Here is a 23200-nt window from a genome sequence, read left to right on the forward strand (position 1 = left end):
ATCAACAAAAATTCTGTGGGATAGTATCTGCTTTAGCCTGATTAAACTGAATCATCCTGGGTTTCATCTTTTTCCCTTGCTTATTTTATTTCTTTTTTTTTTTCCTTTCCCCTCCCTCTTTTGTGAGAGTATAATTTTAATTGCTGTTTTTCTGATTTTCAGGTTTCAGAGACATGGACAATGCTGAGCAGCTGTGTGTGTAACAGTTGCAGCTCAAAAGTACAATTAGTCTAATGTGGGCACCAAAACAGAAAAAGATGATCAGGGAAATGAAAGACAAGAATGCAGGCAAGCATTCAGTGACAGAAGACAATCATTAGCATTGGCCAATACCACAGTCAGAAAGAGGCCAGTGCCATTTGGAAAGTAATGACATGGCCTCAGGAGAGGTGTGTGTGTGTATGTATGTGTGAAGTAAGCACTAAAAGAAAATGAGCCTTGCTGCACTAATTGGCCTCGCACTTTCCCTGTAATTTCTCATGAGTTCCCTGTTCTCCTCTAATCATGCACACTCATGAGTACTTCCCTCTTCAGTTATCTCCTTACAACTGCTAATTTGATGCTATATAATTAATTTTACAAAGGTACATTGTTATGAAACAATTTTCTACTCTTTAAAATGATTAAACTTTCTACTCACAAAAACATTTTTGAAACCTTGACAGCTTTTAAAAACCTGCTTTTAAAAGATGCAGAAGAGAAAAGATGCTAGAAGAAAAGATACATCCAAAAATGTTTCTGTCCTCACATTGGGACAGAGTAAACTGTACAGATGCTTTCTGCTTACTTTGGAAGTGGCCTTAACAGTCTTGGCTGTGCTGCTGCTCAGGAATCCTTTCAGACACTTCTGGCAATGCCCCTTGGCTTCACTTGTCTTGATTTCAGGCTTACCTTGTTATGGAAAACCTTTAAGGCCCTTTCTCACAGGAAGAGGTCTTGTTATGGCTCGAGTTTCACTGAATTCAACTCCTGGCATGAGTTAGGTCAGGTCTGTCTGTATGAATTGCAAATTTCCATGTTGCTGGGGAAAACAATTAAGCTGAAGCTACTAGTCTTAGGCTTTGTACCAGTCTAATTCACCAGCCTGTGTCTTTGGTAACCTAGATCCAGCGTGGAGCAAAACTCCTTCTCCTGCATTCCCAAGTGTCTTCGCACAGGACAGCACTCCCAACAGGCCTCCTTCCTAACCCAAAGGTGATTAGAGCAAGTGGCAGGTTGAAAACTGCCTGGCAGGCATCTCAGACTTATTCAGTGGGAGCACTGGCCTTTGAGGGTTTCCAGCTGAGGAGTAAGAAAAACAGCAGTGTATTTAAAAAAAAAAAAATCAGCACAACCTGTTGCAGGTTTCTCAGCTTCTGCATTGTTAATCTGATCTCTGACAGAACACTTATGATTCATAGCATTACAGACTGGTCAGCATTTCTGTAACAAATGCTATTAAAGATTGGATTTAGCTTTGTTTTTTAAATTGGTTCTGAACTATTACTGAATGCACAATATCTGCATTTTTGTGTTTATCAATGTAGGGAAAAATAAATATGCAAGGCTTTTCCACACTACTTTAGAGCAGCTTTGATGGAAAATGAAAATTATAAAACACTCTACAGATTAGCAAAACAAACGATAGTAGTAAAATACCCCCAGAAACAACAAACAAAGAAGTGCACTATCTCATAAATGCTGTGGTAATACAGATAATCACTCAAATAAATGTCTAATAAATATATCAAGCTAAATCTAAATAAATAAATCTAAATAAATCCCCATGCATGTACTCCATGTGCCTCCTGCAGTTTTCCTCACCAGTGCCCGGAGCTCCCCAAGCAGGAACACGTGTGGACATTCCGTGGGAGCACCATGAGGGACCATGAGCTTGCAGAGGCCTGTGCAGCAAACCCTGACCACACCAGGCTTGGTGCACATGCAGATCTCCTGGGCAGGCTTCCAAGAGGTTCTATTTGCTGTGCACACACTGTGGAGCTGGTACATACATCCAGAGTTGGAGTGTACAGGAGCATTGGCAATTCTCAACAGGACAAATAGAAAATATGTGAACTCTGCCTGGCTAAGATTTTCTTTTCTTCCCCAGAAGGTGCCTTGTTTTGGAAGATCAGAGAATGTAGGTTTTGTGTTGAGAAATAAACCAGCAATGATCCTGGATTTGGGAGAATATCTCAAAGCCCAGTCAGCGAGAATCCTGCAGATAAACTAAATTAGCTAGAAGCACATATACCAAACTTCCTATGAAATTCCAGTTCAGCACAGCAGCCGCTCTTTCAAATTAATTTCACAGCTATAGTTCATTGTGTTCCCCTCCCTTTTTCTTTTCAATAAAGTTCTTGATGTAGCATGTTGGGAGTGAAAATTTTTCCAGATTTTCTCTTCCAATAAGCTACAAGGACCATGAATCTGTCCCAATTAAAGGATATTCCTTTCCACTCTGCTCCCCCCAGTAACAACTTGTGGGGTTTGGTCCTGAGACAACCTGTCAATCACATGTAGCCAGAGATCACAAAAATGCTGTATCTACTGGAAATCAGTAAGGAGTTTGGATCGTGTTGTTTTTCAACACTTACGTAGTAAAAATGTTTTCTCAGAAGATGACTCACCTGGGTTAATGGTGATGAATTTGTTATCTGAGGGATGTTCCTCTGGAAACCTGTCCATCTTTGGAGGAGGATTTCTTGTAGTCTCTGGTCTTCTTGGGATCTTGCCCGGGTACAGTTCGTCGGTGAACGCTGGTGGCACTTGGGTGGAAGGGAGCAGCTGGGGCTGAGTGTCGGCTTCGGCAGAGCTCTCCTTCTCGGCACCTCCAGCCGTGGGGGCAACATTTTCCTTTGGCACTTCTCCCGGTAGGGTTTTATTTCCTTCTTCCTCAGCAGTCCTGTTGGGGGAAGCCACGGCCACGCTGGGCTCTGTGCTATTGCGTGCCTCCGAGGCCGCCGTCGCCCCACTCTTCTCCTTCTTTTCAGCATCCTTTTCTTCCTCTTCCTCGTGCTCCCGCTCCCCGTCCTCGCTTTCACTCTTTTCATCCTTCTCCCCCTCCTCGGCTCCCTCGCCATCCTTGGTGAGCCCCGAGTCCCGCTCGGGCCCGGGGGAGGCGGCGGCGGCCTCGGTGGTGGCCACCACGGCGCGGCCGGCCTGCTTGCTGGGGGCAGCGGCCGCGGGCAGCCGCGTGGGCCACACGCTGCTGGGGAAGGAGGAGATGCCCCCGCCGCTGAAACCCAGCCCTGCCAGCAAGGTGCTGGTCACCACGGAGGCCACGGTGGCCTGGCTGCCGCTGGAGGAAGGGCCCATGCCTGTGGCCATGGACACGAAGGAGAAGGGGAGCCCCGAGGAGGTCCAGGTGGAGGAGCCGGAGCTGATGGGAGCCATGTCTGCTGAGGAGGCAGGAGATGCTGTGGGCTTGAGGAGATCATCGGCAGCACAGGGGAAGAAAACACAGCAGAAAGCATCAGCAGGGGCCCAACATACCACTTGGGGTCATTCTCTTGCTTTTCCCTCCCTTTTCACACACGTGCTAGTCTCCTAAAACCAGAGATCCAACACCAGCTGGATGAAAGGCTGAGCCAGGACAGAACGTGCCACAGAGCTACCAGCAAACCACAAAGAGAGGAAACCTCCCTGCCTGCACCACATCATCATTAAAACCCTCTTTATCCTTATCTTTATTTTACATCAAGACCTTCTCCTCCCACATCACTACTGACTTGTGAGTAACATTTCCTCTTGGGGTGAGAAGAATGTAAAGGAGTTTAATGAGTTTAGCTGCATTACTCACAGTGCTTTAATCCTCAGAAGACAGGAGTTTAAAAATACTGTGTTACATAACGGCTGTCCCAAAATAAAGGCTGCCAATGTGAGCATCCATGGCTGGTGGGGCTGCTCTGACAAGGAACTCTGGCTCTTCCCACGCACATTGTGAGGGCCTCAAAGGATACTATTTTTATTTCCTTAATTTACCCATTAGGATTATTCTCATAAGGACTGGTGTTGCTGTGAGGCATTGCTCTTGTTAGAAAAGAACTGCAGCATGGCCAGCTGGGCCCTCCTGAAGGACTCAGAGAGCATCAGGAGCCCTTCAGCAAGCCGCCACCAAGTCTGCCAGGACCTTCAGGCTGTGACACCCATGCTTTCCACATCCACAGGACTCTCCCTGGCCAGCACCAGTGAATGAAAGGCAGGACTGGCAGTGCCTGCTTCACTGAGAAAAGTGAAGGTGATGAACTATGGACTTTGCATCCTCTGCACCCTGCCAATATTATTCTAATGTCAACCCACTGCATGCATGAGTGTCCTGCACACATGTGTGTGCTCTGCTGTAATAAAACCCCTCTGTACACATATAAAGAACTAAACCTTGGTCTGTTCATAAAGAACTAGTCCTGAATTACATGTGGAAAAAGAGACTGAAGAGAACTGTCTAAAGACAAGGAATAATTCTGTGGAAGAGCTGTGTCAGCGGTTCCTCTGGACAGCCTGACCATTCTCCCTCTCTGAATTACTGAAAAATGTCTCACATTACTGAATTCATCAGCAGGAGGACCATTAGCTGGAAAGATATGCACCAGATGAGGACAAAAAAAGGGTTAAATAGGTGCTGCTGAACATTGAAAAAAAATGTAAAATGTTTATTTTGGAAACTGAAATTTGTAACCTTAAAGTATTTCTGCATCTCTCTGCAATTCCCGGGTTCAGTCAAGCTGTGTAGTTGAAATGCTGCAGCAAACCAAGCAAGGCTGCTTTCTCACATTATTTTTGACCAGCTGCAATCACAGAAAACCTGAGATCTCAGATGAAAACCTGTGCTTTAGAGATTTCAAGCCAAAACTTTAAATAAGCCTCTAAACTTTCAGATACTTATCAATCTGAATCCCTAAGGCACTGTGAGATTTGCTTTTTGCTGGCATGAACAGTCTCAAAGCTGGACTGAGTATTAAAATTTGACAGCAGATTTTATGTATCTAGAATACCTCTATACATCATTAAACAAACATAAATCATTCAAATGCAAGCTTTGTATATGTTATTTCCTTACTAGGGAGTATATCAAACTGGATCAGAATAAAACCAGAAGCAATGTACTTAGAGTAAATTCAATAGTATGAATCCAGCCCATAAATCTGACTGAACAACTCAGTACAATGGATGCCAAGAAATTTAGGTTATGGATACTTTATAGTTTATTTATATTAAATAACCTAATAAGATGGTTTCAAATCTGAAACAGTGTATTCCATTTTTACTGTAAATGTACCAACATTTCTGATTCTGGAACACAAAAGTTGGCCTCAGTGACATGGTACAGTCTCACCTGAATTAAAATAAAACAAAGACATTTTTCAGGCTTTATTCACGCAGTAACAGGTATCCTTAAAGCACTGGAAGAGCAAAGATGTTCTCTGTGTGTGAGGCCTTATTTCTGTTGCATACAGTTAATAAAATAAATTAAATTTATTTCCACAGTCATCATTAATATTTTACAAATCTCCTCTAAACGGGTTGAATACAGATTGAGGAAAACTTTTTAACACTTGATTCTCCAGTGGTCAAAGCCTCTCAGAGCATGAAGCTAGAAAACCATTTCATATTGGAACTGCATTTTATGCTATAAACCCTTATGTGACAGGTCTGGACACCCCTTCCCCAGGAAAGCTGCAGATTTCCAACATCGTGCTGCCACCTGGTGGGAAATGTCCCCAAATCCCCGTTCCCTAAATTCATCACTTACCACTCCTGTCTTCACAATTCGGGTCCCCTCGAAAATTCGAGTGGTGTTAGCTGGGGAGGGAAGAAGAGCAGCACGTCAGGGCAGGGGAGGAGGCAGAGGAGCAATTGCTAAACATGGGCTGCAGAATACAGGTACAGGGCTCAGCCTGGAGCAAAGGCAACTCAGCTCTTTGGGCATTCCTCACTCACTCTGCACTTGTGTCTAAACACAGACTTGCTTGCCTTTAATTACTCAGGCCTGGCAGTGCTGGCTTATGACAGAAAACAAATTCTCTCCTTCAACCCCAAGCTGGATGAAATATCCTGACTTACACAGGAAGCAAGAGTAGCTTGATGATAACAGGTTTTTTTTTCTGTCCTTATAATATTATCATTATTTATTGCTATATATCTGAACTACAACTACCATTAAGCTCTGATAAATGTTTTGAAAGCTCAAGTGGATTAATTTTCTAGGTTAGATATTGGGTACAGCCAGAGATTAGAATAGCAGCTCCTTTTTGGGGACTTGTAGGAGGAATCACATCATTTGCTCCCACTGCAGATGTGTGTATCACTTTCATGGCATTGAATACTGGGCTAGAGTATCCAAAGGATCTCCTACAGAGCTGCCAGTAATGATTTACTCCTAACTGTGATTAAACAGTTATTGTAGTCATACTTAAAACAATTTTCCATTCCATCATCTAGTAAAAGATAAACGATACATCAGTTTCTAACTTCTGCCTGGCACTTAAAAGTGAAGCCCAAAACACCGTGCTGAGGTACAAGAACAGAGCTCCACATGAGTTGTGACTTGGACAGGACACTTGTCTGATCCTGCTCTCTCTGCCACCACAGGGGAACTAAACCATGTCTGTAGCTTGACATCCCTCAGACACCAAGTGCCAGCAAAGCAGGATCAAAACCCCCATACTTTCTGAAAATGACACTGAAAAATGCCCCTATTATTTTGTTCCATATACAGCATCAGATCCAAGTGACAACTCTTTGCTTCATCCTAAGGATTTAAACTTTTAACTCTCTACTCATTTCTTCTTCCATTACCCATTTTGAGGTTTATGCATCTATAAGCTGGAGTGGGAGGGATTGCTCTCATCGGAGGCCAAATTTGCCCTACTTAATAAAAAATGTCTTAATAAATTCCCAGGAAGGAACAAAACTTTAGCACTTAAAAAACTTTAAAATAATCAAGTTCTTCTACCAAATCTCAGCTTTACCAGATTTCTCCAATAAACTTAAAAGGAAATCTATGACAAAGGACAGCTTATCATCTAGTTCTTTTGATTTTCTTTAAATATGTATGTTTTGGAAATCACTGAGGCTGCGTGCATGGTAAAACCTGGATGTCTCCACATGTGGTTGTCAAGGTAGGACTGATCTCCTTTCCTCTTTACATACAACAGACACCGATCAGACTCACATTCTGTTAGAGCTGTGCCTCTGATGCATAAGCAGTCTCTGATGAATTTGTTTCAGAAAACTAGTACCAAGAAAAGCTCTAAATTCTCCTAAAACCTGACAAAACCTGACATTGAGAGGTGTAGGCAAGCCCTCCTCACTGGAAATGAGATTCAGATCAAGTCACCGGTCACAATATGAAATTAGCATTGTCTACATGCATTCAAGTATCTTCTGAAATAACTTCACACCACATTGCACTCTGCAAAGAAAACATTAAGCAAACAGAGAATAGTTCAATATAAAAATTTGTATGTGTTTTTTTTACCTTGAAAGAGCATAGTCTGGCTAAAGTCACTACGCATTTCATTTCGGCAAACTGCTTGAACTCTGAACAGATAAAGGATGTCAGGTGAGACATGGCTAATGATGGCCTTCTGTTTAAAAAAAATAGATATTATTCAGTTTTTTACCCCCACAGTACTGTCCAAGATCAGTTTGAAACATATAAAGCATTGTGCTAACACAGAACATTTATGCCATGTAAGACAAGCTATATTTCTATACAGAAATATTCAGTGGTTCCCTGGGGAGGGCAAGGCTGAAGGCTGAAGGGATGCACCCAGACACTGCTGACTCTGCCCATGAGAAAGAAATGAGCACATCCCACATCTATTCTCATAACAGTCTTCATGCTTCAATGTCTCTGCTCTCCTCAGAAAAACTTAAAACTCAAGTCATTCACCTTTACAGCAATTATGGTAAGATTTTTTTAGGTGGAGATCCATGACCCAAACACAGGATAAGCCCAGAAAAGTCACTGCATATTCAAACTGACTATTTTTCAACAAACTGGCTAAGACAATTTGATGCTGGTGTGCTGTGCAACATGATGCCTGAGCATCCTGGGCTGGGATATCCCTGCTTACTCCTAGACCTGAGAGTTTCCACATCACATCAGTTCACAGGAGGAGCTACATGAGTCACTTGAAATAGTTTTTATCTCTACAGCAAAACACTGTCTAGCTCTGACTCAAGATGGGACAGCCCAACTGTATCTGCCAGAGCACTGAAAGCAATCTGCACTTTTCTCTGAAAATGGGTTTCCTCTTCTCTTGCCCCTAAAATAGACTAAGATGTCATTGCTTTCTTAAGCCAAAGCTCTGCTGAACAGCACAAGGTCTCACTGCAATTTATGTCCAAACTATCACTCCATCACATCCCTTGCACTTGTAATTATTTCTTTTACATTAAACAGGATGCTTTCATGGTGCCCACCTCATTTTTTGCTGATTAAGGCTCTCCTCCTTATACCTGATTAAAAAATCTCCCTTAAGAGTGTGAAATTATGACAAGAGAGAGGTTACAATACATCATAACCTTGGGTGCCTTTCAATGGATTCCTTTCTGATTTCATGAGGCAGATCGTTCCCTAATGTGACCCAGATAACAATGTCTAGTGGGGAAATTGGAAATATAAATGGAAATGAACTAAAAGAAGCTTCATCTAAGGGAATAAGAGGAGTATTATTGTATAACTGATTGAATGGGCCCAGAGGACTGTGTATTTGAAAAAAAAATATGGTAACAGTCATTAGGAATAACACTGTGCTGCTGCATTTTTCATGTGCATATACAATTACTGATTTCATTATTCTAGAGGCTTTCTTTGATTAACAATAAATGGAGGCCTTTCAAACCTGAATATGTCACTCTGGTTTTATATGCAGAGAATGTTAAGGACCAGTACAATACTTGCTTCCACTTAGACAAGAATGACAAGCAGATGAAATCCTAAATGGAGGAGATAGAGCAGTGTTTCCATCTGTGCTGGAACTGTCTTTCTCTTCTCTCTTTTTCTCACACTGCCAGATGTAGGCAGTGCTTTTACAGGGCCACTCCAAAATAATCTTCAAGCCCTGACTATGCAACTCCTGCCTCTGGCAGCACTTGCTGCCAGAAACTGCTCCAAAGCCTACAAGGGGCTATGCACAGTGAAAAGCCTGAGCCCAGGAACAGATTTTGGGGGATCAGACTTTTAATGTGAAAATCTGTAAGTTGAACTCAAGCCAAAAGGTATTCAGAGCCTCACCATTTCCTGAGCCAGCTGCTTCTCAGTAACACTACATGAAAAAGTGTCTGCAGATTCAGTCCTTCATGCACTCACATAAACTATAAATTCACACTCCAGTGTTTGGGTAGCCTGTTAGGCAACGTTCAGCTAATGCTGAACATTTAAATAGCAATTCATCAAGGGCCAAACAACTGCTTTTCCTGCTCTACCCACTTCTACCAAGAAAATAACAATATAAGGGTGGCTTGATACATATGTCTGGGGTTGGATGCTGTGCTTTTACCAGGTCCTTGTCACTATCCTTGGTGAAAGTCTTCTCCTTTTCATCTTCATTTTTAGTCCAGCTGTATGAGATCATGTAGTTCATGATTGGAGGGTGGTAAATGGTTTCTGGTTGGTTCCAGGTTACCAGTAGTGCTGTCCTGTTCACAGGCTGCACTTTCATGTTGACTGGAGGAGTGCTACAAGCTGAAAAACAGAAAGAGAAAATATGAAGCTCTTCTAAATAACTGAGAGAAAACAAACAGAATGAACAGTGCCTCACTCTAAGAGCTAGGTTTTTTCCTTTAATGCCCTGGCCTGCAGTAACAGCTTAGACTGCAATCCACTGAGACCAATGGGATTTAATACCACCTGCAGCTGCTTTCTGCTCTCCTGAGTAAAGTGAGTGAGAGAATCCATTCTCTGCAGACAGGTTGCTTAGCTCTCCACTTAATTCTCAGTCCTGACATTTGCACCTACTCTTTAACTTGGTGACTGAAGAGCTCTGCACTGCAACATTAAGAAATACAGTGGACCTGATCCCCAGCTTCCCTCATCCCCACCCTCCTGCTATTAAGGGGTAAATACCCCAGTGTGCTCTGCTGGCCCTGGAAAGAGTTGAAACCTCTGAAAATGTGGGTCAGTAAATGTTCTCTTGTTAACCTAGTACATTTTTACAGTTATTTTATATTCTTTTTCCTATATATCTTTCTTCAAAGATGCTCAACAGCTTGTCAGTAATGTATTACCAGCACAGGGAAGAGTGGCTCTTTGATGGCCTTGGCCATCTCCTCTGAGCAGAGGAACCTCCAGGCAGCCCTGCCCTCCTAACCCTGCCTGCAGCCTGGAGGCACAAATCACTTCTCAGCCTTGCTTAAGTCACTGGGGACATCAGCACAGGGACAGCTTAACCTCTGGGAAAAAAACCCAAAAAACATGGCTTCTGCATCCTCCAGTACCAAACCCAACATTCTGCAGGGCAGACCAAGCCCAGGCACAGATGATCCTGGCTCCTGGAGGAGTGGGGTGTGCACAGTCCCCTGGCAGCACTGAGGAACTCTTTTCAAGGAGTTGCCTTGGAAAGCTCTGGCTGGGGATGCACAACACTAGATGGCACTCACATGCTGTGGGAAAACTGCATCATCCCCTTCCCAGCTAGAAAGAGTTTAGATTTTTTTTCCCTCAAGCTTTAAAAATCACGTTTAAAATACCCAATTCAGGGCAGATTCTCACATTCTCTTTCTCAGTATAAACCCTGAACCAAAGAAAATCACTTGCAATGATAACTAAGCACATGTGCCATGGCAAAGGAGCTGGTCTCTTCTGGCAAAGTGTCACCCAGCCCATCAGGCTGACACTGTTTGCAGAATTATTTTTCCCAGTATGACTTTTCCTCTTGAAGCCAACACATTGAGCTTGTTTGCACTCTGCAGGTATGTGACTGCATGTATATTTGGCCATTATTTCACTTCTAAAGAGTCCTGGCAGCACTGAAAGGGAACTATGTCTATTCCTATGCCTGGACTTCCAGGTTGGCCAAGCAGCACTGCTGTTATATTACTGAAATAGCTACAGTTCTTAAATAAAAATTATTAAATGCCTTAAACACCAGTATTACCAGTACTATAGAAAAATATCTGTCAAATGCCTTTGTGCAGTTATAACTCACATTTTGTAGCTAGCTGGAAAACACAACATGAATTACAGAAATATGCTTGGGCAGGAAATATCATTGATATTTTCTCTTGCCATGAGAGGTGACAATCCTGAATTTTTGCAGTAGATCCTTCTGTTCAACCCAGAAGCATGATCCAGCAAAACAAACAAACCCTACAATACCTTTGGATAAATGTATGTGAGTTTCTATTTACACCAAGCTGAAGGGATCAAAGCAGCATGCTGCTGTCAGTGCCACAAAGTCAGAAGCCACACCATGGCTTCCCTCTGGCTCCCTCCTGGCCCCCCAAAGCACAGCATGAAGGTGGCCAGGACCTGGATGAGATGGGACAGCCAAAATCCACCTCTGTTATCACTATTTACAGAGCTCCCTGATCCTTGGTATGCCTCTCCATGCTCACCTCTTTCCACTGAGATGGTCAGATCAATTCTCCCTGACATCACTGTTTATTGATAACTGCACCAATAAATCATAACTGCCCTCTTTGACGCCCTTTGTCATCACAGAATTACACTTCAAAATGCCAGGCCAGCCTTTACTGCTCCACCTAATCAAATCCCATCTGAGACAGAGCCAGGGTGAAGCACTACCCAGACCTAAAACTCTTACCCAGTCCTTGTCCTCCAGGAGGACATGCAGAGATATATATATATATATATATTTAAAGTAGTCATGCATCGAATTGTTTTAGAAATAATTCAAGCAGGTAACCTTCCTGAGAGACAGAGAGATCCACCTTAATTGCAGCAGCCCTCTGAGTGGTGTCTGGCCAGTTGTTTTTCACACAAGGAGCCCAAGCCACCCCAGGGAGAGGGGGCTGCCAGGTCCCCAGCTCTGTGCCACTCTCTGCAGCCAGCCTGGATGGCATCTGGAACAGCCAGAGAAGTGGGATTCCCGAGGATAAAGAGGACACCCTCAGACTCAGAGCCAGGACACCCTCCCTGCCCCAGGCCCCTGATCCAAGGAGGTCATGAGCCCTTTGAATCACCTGGGTGACTCTGATGACTTCACTGAGGACAAGCCTCATTCACAGCCAGCTAAAATGAGGCTGAATTTACAATACTCTGATTTCTCAGTAAATATTACAAAATTTTCATGACTTAGTATGACTTGGCTCAGTTTACTCCAAGGCAGAGAGCAGTATCTGAAAAACCTGGAGTAATTTAGTATTAACCAACCTTTTCTGTTCAACTGCATTTTTTTAAAACAGCTTATGAATGGGCAAAAAATAATTTTTTTTTATAAAATGAAACATATGGTTTTATTAATTTAACTAAACCTGCTTAGGACACAATGGAATAAAGAAACATTTGATCCAATCATTCAATTTGATGATTTAATTAAAGTGATACATAATAACATAGTGAATGTCTGAAAGGCAAGGAAAAAAGTCCAATGATTTGACCATCTATAAAACAACTGGCATTTCCCAGAGATCTAATTTTTCTTTCAATACTCTCTGTGCCTTGGATTTCTCAAAGAAGATTAAAAGAATCACAGGATAAAGGACTTCTACTGATTTTGCAAAATGTGCAGCTGAAGAAGAGATAGAAATGCAGGAAGAGGTTGGGACAGTGAAGGGGAAGTTTAATCAGGACACACTAAAGAGAAACACAAGCTTTTCTTTTTCTTTTTTTTTTTAACAAAACCAGGCTTAATAAGAAAAAAAAAAAAGAAAGAAAAGCCTGTGAATTCACAATTTCTTGAGAAAAAAATAAGACCCAAAACCAACAACCAGCATTATTCCACACTGAAATAGCACCTCAGATAATTTTAGAAAAAATATTACTAATGCTCTGCTTAAAATTCAGATCCTGAGGGATATTAAAATATTGTGGGGGCTTTCAGGATGCCTTTCTGTGGTGTGTGCAATCCTGAGCAGATACCTGCACAGGTCTGGCAGGACACCAAAGCCACTGTGTGTCCTGGGCTAGCAGCCCCATGCCAAGACCTGTGGAGATCAAGCTGGGACAACCAGGCCACATCTCCGAGGCACTGAACAGGCAAGAGCCTTTGCAGTACCATGGCCATGCCCCACTGCAGGCACAGACATGCCCTGGGCCTCCTGGAGTGAAAAAACACCCTCACCTTGCTGACAGGGATGACCTGAACTGGGAGAACCTGGCAAACAAGCCAGCTCCTGCCTTCTGGAAAGGCCCTGAAGAGGCAGAAGCACTGCACAGGTGCATCTGGAGGAAGCCCCTCTGACCCAACTCAGGGGCTCTCCCAGCTGCTGGCCATGTGTGGGGCTGCCCAGCAGCTTGACCCAGGCTTTTCTCTGCAGATCAGCCCACTGGGGAAGGCAGGGGGAATCCAGCATCTTGGCCAGCCTCATCTTCCAGGGCTCACTCAAGCCTGGACAAAACCTGTTTGCCACTGGCAGATGAATGCTGCATGCTGATACAGTCATAAATACTGGGCAGGCCAGCCATACAGCAGAGAATGATTTTCTTCATGTTAAAAACATTCCAGTGGGCTGGAACAAACAAAATTAATTTAACAACTCTGCATTCATCTCTTCCATAATTTGATTTGTATGTTGTATTTGGCTACGTAACCTCCACGAGGCTTTCCTAACTGAAAGCCTGATAAAGCTTAATCCAAAAGCTCCTGGCAGCTCCATTTCAGTGAGCTAAAAGACAAAAAAAGGGGCTTGTTGCTTTGAAAAAATTAATTGCTGATACTAAGACACACCCATGAATGCAGAAATGGCATGTAAGAGAATATTGCAGCTTTTTAAAATGAATATTGTTCCTTAAAAGCAGCCTGTATTTCTCTTTCAAAGACAGAAATGCAACACCAGCCAAACTTTCTGGGTTTCATCACTTTTTTGCATGTGCTACCTGTGGTTATGAAACGACCTATTTAGGGAAACTTTGTGAGAGTGCAAGAAATGTGTATTCAGTTATGGCTTGTACACTTTCTCCCTGTAAAACAGGTCTTCATATGATGAATCTAGTTGCACTGGGCTCAGCGGGATTTATAAAATCCTCTAAAAATGTTCTAAGTTAGCTTGTCCATGCATAAAAATGTCACCACTTTAAAGGCAGTTATTTCTAGCTGTGCTATGCCCTGCTTTGAAAAATCCCACTCTCTACCTCCTGCTGAATGTCTCAGCAATGCAAAACTGCTCTTCCTCTCCTTGGTGCCGTGGGATACATGTTGTGTGCTGAAGCCCTGACAATTTTCAGCACAGAAAAGCAACGTGACAGTGAGATCCTGAATCCCTTGTGGTGAAATGGGCATCTTCTAAGGCAATTCATACATAGCAGGGGAAACATGAGCACCAGGATGTGCCCATAGCATGTTACTGGCTCAGAGCTGCTCAGTGGTAATTAAATGACAGGGACAAGGGTCTTGTCTTGCTCTGGGAGGCAGCTCCTGGCTGTAAGGTGAGAGAGGCCTCACTTCTTTTTCTTACTACTCTGGATATGCAGGATGATTCATTCAACAGGATGAGTGGCAGGGAACACTCTCTCTCCCTTACAAAGCAGGAGCACAAATGAAGGTAGTTGGGGCATTTCTTCCCCCATGCTCAGTAGAAGAGAAACTGAGAGGTCAGTATGGGGGTTTCAAGTCTTTCTTCACCACAGGGGCAAACAATTTGGCGGCCAAGTTCTTGGGGGAGAGAGGGTGTTTCCTTGCCCTCTGCCCCAGCCCTGGGAAGGAGCTGGAAGGGCCAGTCCTGCAGGACAGATGCACCACTTGCTGCTGTAATGACACCCAACTCAGCCACAGGCATCTCAGATGATTTCAGAGTGCCTGCAAGCTGTGGTCAGTGCCTGTGCTATTGCCAAAACACTGCACCAAGTTCATTGAGACCTGTCACCCCCAGGAACCCAACTGCAGACAAGAGAAAAGCAATGCCACCAACAGAAAAAGGGAAGAAAAATACTTTCAACTACATCTATACCTATATACACACACATATATATATTCCTTCTCATTATTAGATCCTCAAAACTTCAAATAAACCCTGAAATGCAAAAATATGGGTTGTGCTGCAATGAGAAAACTCACACTTGCTTTCAGTGCCATGGTAAGGGAAGTGATACAGAGGCAGATTCAGCTCCATTGAACTGGTGTGACTCAGTGGAGGTGCTCAGCAAGAGACACCAATCCATAACAAACAAGAGCATGCTTTGGGCTGTCAGATTCAATCCCAGAGTTCAGCAAGGGCTGTGCTCCCAAAGGATAACAAATAAACTATAAAGATCATATGCACAGACAACACAGGCTTTAATATATCAGAAAGTGCTAAGAGGCATACTTATAACATTTTCCCTCTTCTTTTACTAAATGTTTGCAGTTTTTCAGCTTTGCTTTAGTGTACATTGTTGACTTCTCAGAGTGCTTATAAATGACATTATTAATACATAAGGATAATTGCTTTAAAGAGTAGCACACATTTTTCCTTTACCTTTGCCTGCACTTTGCCAGCAGGCATTGGCAGGCTCTGGAGCATGCTGTACACACAAATATTTGTGTTGATCTACTTCAATCCACAGGCAGAATGTAGCTAGGAGACAGACTATTTATCTTCCCTGCTCTTACCTTCCACTATGCCTCAGACAGGGTTGTTGAGGTGTGAGGCACAGACCCCACACTTGTTTTATGAGCCCTGTGAAATAACCTCATGAGCAAATGGGCACACGGGTCCCTCTGACTGAGGGCATCTGGACAAGCTGGGGTTTGCCCCTCTGTTGCTGGCCCTTTACACAACCAGCATTTGGATTAATACCTGTATGGCTTTGTAGCACCTAAATTTCCATGGCATCACAGCAACAGATCCTGTTTTACTGAAAGGCATGGACCATCAGATGCCATGCTGGGCTAAACTGATGTCCAACAAGGACCTGCCCTGCAAGTTTTGTGTTTGTATTGCACACATCCATGTGTGCACACAGAGGGTGACTTGTGTTTCAAATGTACACCTGTGCCCTTATTGACACAGTGTGTTTGTGCCACACGTGTGATCACATTCAGTGGCACAAACAGCATCAATGGGAGAAAGAAGGAATTCCTGCCAGAAGGACACATATCTCCTCTGTTAGCCAAGCTGACCTTTCCAATGTTCTGGTGAGGGCTGTTTGGCCTGGGGAGCATAGGAAGGATACAGCAATAGGGCTGGTAGAGCTCCCAATACATGCCTGTGGGATGCTCAAAATCAGATTAGGAAAGCAGCTTTCCTTTCATAGTTTCTGGAAGCTTTTTAAAGGATGAGCTGCAGGGACTCATGGTTCAAACTAAAATTAGTACTTCTGTGGGCTGAACAGCTGGGCCAGCAGGTAGGCAGTGCAGAAAGGAATTCCCTCCAGGTGTAAATGGAATAAATCATCAAGCTCAGCTCTTCCAGCTTTAGTGGCAGCTGTGAACCCAAACCCCACCTACACTTTCACACTGAATTCCTCTTGCTCTGTTGGTTTGGACCCTTTATAATCTCTGAAGAAGTGTAAGCAGTAGCTTAGTGCTTATTAATAAATCTATTGATAAATTGTTCACTACATTCAGGCCCAGACACACACACTCCTCACAGTAAAACCACACAGAAGTTACTACAGGTGTAAAACAGAACCCCACAGAACAGAGCCATTGCAAGGGAAGCATGAGGTCTATGTCAAGGTTAAGTACCACATCTTTTTGCATCTGATTCCCCCTCAAAATGGGTCAGTTTTTTTAATGAAAAGCTTTGTGTTCCACCTGGCTTGAAAGTGCCTGGAAGGCAGAAGCCTGTCCTTTCCTGCTTTTGCAGGACATTCTCCAAGACATACACAAGGACCCAGCCAGTGCTGCACAGCAAGACAGGGTTGAGGTGGAAGGGATGAAATATGCAGAAGGAACACACAGCTTTCTGTCTAAAATGTGCCTTCAGCAGCCACTTGAGGCTCAAAAAGAGACTCTTGCAGCTGCAGGTGAGTACCTTTACCTGGAGCACTAAGGCAGTGGCAGACAGACAGGTCTGCAGTGCCAAGATGCAGGACAAGCAATGAGAAGGACAATGTCACCACCCTCAAGTGTGACCTTTTTTCCTCCAAGCCAGGCTGCTACACCAGCAGAAGTCCTAATGATGAGACATGAATTCATTTGCACCACATTTAGTAGGGTGCTGACCTGATTAAAGGGGAATAGGATTGGGAAATGATAACTTCCATAGCAAAATGAAATCAAAAAGCAAATAGGAAAAGCCCAGTTGTCCACGAAAATGAGGAAGGAGTTATTAATCCATGAAGAAATCTTCCAAGATTCTTTCAAAGGAAAAAAAGAATCAATGCTAATGGTAAACATACTGTAAATTAACTTTAAAAGGTTCTTGTTTATTTCCATTTCCCCTGTGATATTTCAAGAAAATAAATAGCTAAATTTTGCTTTAGCCATCCTGAGTTACATTTTCAATAATGAATCATTTAAAGTTCACCTTCACTTTGTTGTTGTTTTGGATATGTTACATATTACTATGGAGCGTTTTTAGTAATTTAGGTTTGACTAAAACATAAAAATGACATCCTGCAAGAGTAGAACTTCTCTGCCTAAGACTCCTTCTGGACTCCCAGAGAGAACCTGAGGGCATGAAGAGACTGCAAAGTTCTTTTGAGACAGTTTTCATAAAACATGGGCATTTAGAGAGCAAAACCAAATTACTGGGAGTAATAACAGAGGCTATAAATGAGACAAATAACTTGTTCTCATTCAGAAACACTGCTGCCAATGCTCTAGACTATCTGCCTCAATGTTGATGTCACTGCACTGAATCTCTGCTCCTTTGGATGCTGCTGCATGGGAGGTGCACTCCAATGCTCTGCAGAAAGACAGCACCTTTACAGAAGGCTGTAGTCTCATTTCTGACATCAGGAGCCATGAAATGGTGAATAAGAACTAAACTGCTTTGCTTGAGTGCCTGCACCTTTGGCTGCAGGCCCCTCCCTGAGCCATGCTTCCAGCACAAGGCTTGCAGGGAGGAAAATCCAAATATCTTCTATCCATGTTTTAGTGGCATTACGTTAAAAGGACTTCCAAACTGTGAATTACTACCACATAACAAAAACCAGTAAGGAAAAGGATCACCTGCACAGTACTAGAGAAATGTCCCAGCTGTTAATTTAGAGTCCAAAGCTAAGTTTTACTGGAGTGAATTTATGACTGCTCATTATTTAACTTAGCCTAGGATCATAATTACAGATGGTACTCCGAGGCGAAATCCCACTGATGGGAAACAGCATCGTTTGAGACTCCAGCAAAGAGTAATCAGACACCTTTGGGAAAGTAATCAGGCATCTGTGAAAGAAAACTCTGATGTCAAGGGCCCCTCACATGGGATGCTTGTTTAAGTGTTGTAAGGCATGCAGCACATTTAATGAGTAGAAAGGTTAAAGGGTTTCTTTGAGTGTTAAAAAAAAATAATAAAGAAACAACATTTGATGTAATCAGCAGCAAAATAAAATGGGCAAATATTGTTGCACATGGGGTACTTCCTGAAACAAGGAAATGAAACACCTTTTCCTCCTGAGTTTCCATGCCTACACCTTTACTAAAGCAGGTAATGTTTTGTAAATACAGCTCTGCTTGATGAGACAACATGTGAAAGTAGTGAGAATCCCCTGCAGACCCAGATCCTTGAACTGGATGGACCTTTATGTAAGAATTCTGTTTGTCCCTGATGATCAATGTACACTATTAAAGCAATAAATAATTAGCAATCCCTCTACCAGAGCTGCTTGAAAGCAGCCCAGGAGATGCAGGAGCACAATATATGATGTGACAGAGCAACATAGTCCTGAGCCACAGAGGACAGGCCAGAGAAGAAAGGAAGGACTTTTAACTGAGATTGTCTTGTCCAAAAAGTCAGACACTGCCACAGGCACTGATAATTACAGTATCTGATTAATGCTTTACAAATGCATTCTTGGCTTAGAATGTCTGTACAGAGAACTTCTAACTTTTCAAAACTTTACATAAATTAGTATTGTAACATGGGTGAGCCCTCTTGTTAAATGATGCCTCATTCAACAGTATAATCCACTGTATAGTTTGGATCTCTGAAAGTCTCATATTCTTAAAAAGTATCACTGTGCAAAGGTTTATTATCAACCCACCAGTTGCTACAATTACATAGCTGAACAGTATTTAACCTGGATGGTGGATTTCAGAAATAAGATCTTTAAACATCATCTGTATGGTTTTTTGAAATAGCTCCAGGGTCAACTTAAAAATTAAGCTCAGCTCATGGGCTCTGATTCAGCAAAGGTGTTATGCATATGCTTTTATTCCAGGCATACAAGTAGTCCTCAAGAGAACTGTTTTAAATCAGCTTTTGCCAATAGGAGGAAGCAATAAGATAATGGAATAAAGGAAAACTCTTCTTGTTAAACTCTGACACAAAAAAAAATCTGGAGTTTTCACTTGTAAGTGAAAAATTGGTCCTATTTCAAATTAGCTGAAGTATTTCACCATCTTGTGTTCTGATGATTGAAAACAATGCCCCTCTCTTCATTGCCTCTTTTGAATTAAAACAAGAGAAGGGAGAGGAGAGTAACTGCAAAGCAAAAGGCTGGTAACATTCACACTGGTTAACAAACTGTATACAAGAGCACTGACCTAAAACAGCCTTTCCCAGAAGACCTTTTGTTTACCAAGTGCCACCACTTCTGGGGCTTTGCTAAGGAAATACTCAGAGGACTGGTACAGAGTGAGAAAGTTTTCCTCCAGTGTATCTGCAGGTTATGCTACTGGTCACAGTTCTGTGACCTGAGATAGCTTTAATGGCTGAGAGAAATAGCTGAGAGCCCTTTTGTGGGATCTCAGCACATCATTCCTGATGTTCAGAGATGCCAGGAGAACCCTTGGGGGTCTCGAAAATCCTGGAATGTTGCCAAGAGTGTCTGGTGGCTTGATTTTGATCCATCCACAGAAATAACAAGAGTTTGAGGACAAGAGAATCACTTTAGAGTATAAGGTGTAAAATAGACACATTTAGAAAGTGAAATATAGATTTTAAGGTTTTTTGGGTACAGGGAGGTTATGGAGACAAGATGGAGGGATCAGGGCGTGTCTTGTCCTTCTTCTTCCTTCTTCTTGTCCTCCATCTCCTGTGGTGATGTTGGCATTTGGGGATTGGTTTATGGTGAAGGTGCACTTGCCAACATGGGTGAAAAGCATTGGGAAATAAAGGTAAATATTGTGTACGTAGATATTAGTATAAAAAGACATGACCGCCCCGTGGGTGGTCAGAGAGTGCCTGTGACTGCTTGCAGATCAGACCTCTGTTGAGCAGACAGAAAATTTTGTAGATAAGAAATAATAAACAACCTGAAGACCGAAAAGCTGAAGAGTCCAGACTCGTCCTTTAAAACGCGTGCCACCCAAGAACCACACTACTCGTGTCGGGGCAGAGACAGACAGCCGAACCCGACACCCTTTGGTCCCAAACTGTTCAGGATGGCACATTTGCCAAGGGACCACTGCTTTGTGTTGATCTGAAATTCCCTACTCACCAGGGAATTCTGAAAATTATTCTGAACATTATGCAAATTGTTCTGGGCACATTTTCCTCCAAAATAAGAAAGGCTTACATAATGAATGCTACACTGTTTTCCAGATTAGCAATACTGCCCACAGACTTAATAGAGTGTGACAGAGGAAACAAATTGCAAAAATTCACACCGACAAACATACCCAAACTTCCCCTGCAGAGCTGGAGACCATCACAAACCATATCACCTTGCAGCAACTAAAAGACACATTTTCGTGACCATGCCTTTTCCTAGAACACACAAATCAGGAACAGGGAGGGCAGACAAGAGTCACCATGTGACAGCCAGTGGTCACATTGCCTAATGCAATGTGGAAAGCATTGAGGTGCAACCAGGAGGTATGGAGAAGAATCTGCATAAGAGAAATTTGTAATGTTAACCTCACACTCTTCTGTGCAAGACTGTCTGGCTGGGAAGCACTTCATGCACTCTGTTCCTCAGTCCTTTTGCATGAATGACACTGTATAAAGTGGTACTATATTCACTAGCTGAATAAACAACAGGTTTTGCTTTCACTCAAGTATTAGGACTTCAACTCATTTTATTTATATGTCAGTAGTTCAGAATGTGCAGTGGACCGGGTACATTATCACTGCTCAGCTTTGTCAAAAAAGGGGCCAGAACCATCCACTTTGTTATATTTCTGGAACAACTATATCTCACCCCTGTAACCTTTGGAGGATATGTTACATTTTGTGTTAGCAACACTGCACCAACCTATTTATCTTAAGTTCATGAAAAAAAATGCACATATTTTCAGTGTCCCCTGGTGTGCACACAACCCAGAAAGTGACAAGCTAACAGAGCTGGTACAAAACAACCCAATAACCTATTGCCCAGCCAATAGGCTCCTAAAGCAAAAGCTGAGGAGAGGAAGAAATCAGCAACTCCAGCCTCATCACTGGCTGAATGTTGTCAGACCATGGGAAATGCATGTCCCCCACCTGAGGGTCTCTCACGTCACAAATTCAAGGCAGGCAGGCAAAAACACAGAGCATTAGGGTACTTGAACATAATAGCAGAGGACCCATGGAGAACCTGCTCAGGAAACAAGTCCCCAAGAACCAGACCACATAAACATGAACATGGTTGTGCTGGTCCCTTGCTCCTGTGGACTGCCTGACTCATAACTAAGCCACCTGTGCTTGGTTCTTAAAGATCGAAGTCATGGTGAATCTTTCTGGTTATTCAAGGTGCTCCTTTGGTCTCGACAGCTCCAAATTCAAGATCAGCCCATTAACTACAAACCTTAGTGTTTGTAATGCTCTGACAAAATTGCAGGTTTCAGTTATTTGCTGTGGTGGTGAAAACCACCCCAAGATTCTTTATAATCTTACAAACAATCCAGTGAGGGAGGAATATGCAGGCATGTGCCAAAGCAGTTACATCTCCTTGAATGTTATATCAGAGGTACCTTGGCTGCACTCACAATAAAAACGAGTCAGTTTTGTCACTTTTAGCATAATGTAACTCATTAACTTTCATCACTGTTGTGGGTAAATAATATGTACAGAGGATATAACTGAAGAAATTACTGACACATGTTGCTGTTACAACACTGATTGAAAACTACAGGCCAGAGCATCCGAGCGTAGCAGAGTTTCTTCATTCCCAAGATCTCCTTCTCACTTCTGATGTAAATTCTCTGTCCCAAGGCTGCCTGGTACATGAGGTTTGTGTACGTGTATATTATATATATATATATATATATATATATATATATATATATATATATATATATATATATAAAATAAGCACACTCAGAGAATAATGAGCCCTGAGAAATACACTCTCCCAGCACTCTCTTGGGAAGGTGAGGTTGCTGAACGCAGCTGTTTTCATGATTCACATCCTCTAAAATCTGCACTTTCTGTGCCTGGCCAGGTGAAAATGCCAGGTAAAAAAGGGAAGCCTGTAAATCTGCTTCACTCTTTCCTTCTGGCAAACTGCCCCTCTCTTCTTTACCTCTACTGGTTAAGCACCAAGCACTTCGCAAGACTGAAGACTGGAAAGTACATGTGATTTCTTCTACCTATAAATAACACCAGTCAGTAAAATAGAGGCAAATAAAAGTAGTAAATGATATTTATTTCTAGTCTTATTTTATCCAGAACACATTTCTCTCAGAATTTCTGATGTGCTCCTCTAGCCAGGGCTGCCTGTGCCAGTGCGACAGGAACCTCCCTCCAGCTCATTATCTGGTGTCTGACAGAAGCAAGCACCAGCTGCTCTACAAAAAGGCACATGAAACACTTCAGCAAGACATTAGAAAATCACCTGCCTAAAAGGAAGAGATTATTTTCCTCCTGTCACCATTACCAACAGAGTGATACAAACGCTGAATTAAAAGGTTGGCAGTTTTTCAGAAGTCTTGTTACCGGAGAAATGAATCCCATAACCACATCTGGACACTCTATTTTCATTCAAACACCCAATGCCTCAGTGCTAATGGGGCTGAAATTTTACCTCTGACCTTGGCCCTTTGGTTTTCCCTTTTTGTCTGGTATCTCCATGGCCCTACAGCCAGCT

General features: G+C 42.7%; 1 protein-coding gene across 1 annotated transcript in view; it reads right to left on the reverse strand.

Moving 5' to 3' along the window:
• The window catches only part of PTPRG (protein tyrosine phosphatase receptor type G), a 394212-nt gene that overhangs the window by 71941 nt on the left and 299071 nt on the right, over positions 1-23200 (reverse strand). The window contains exons 9-12 of the mRNA XM_066557786.1: positions 9489-9673; positions 7460-7568; positions 5732-5781; positions 2610-3405 (exon numbers count right to left, since the gene is read on the reverse strand). Coding sequence (XP_066413883.1) covers positions 2610-3405; positions 5732-5781; positions 7460-7568; positions 9489-9673 — 1140 coding nt within the window. The remainder of the gene's footprint in view (positions 1-2609; positions 3406-5731; positions 5782-7459; positions 7569-9488; positions 9674-23200) is intronic.

Source organism: Molothrus aeneus, chromosome 12 (assembly GCF_037042795.1).
Source record: "Molothrus aeneus isolate 106 chromosome 12, BPBGC_Maene_1.0, whole genome shotgun sequence".
Taxonomy (NCBI): Eukaryota; Metazoa; Chordata; class Aves; order Passeriformes; family Icteridae; genus Molothrus; species Molothrus aeneus.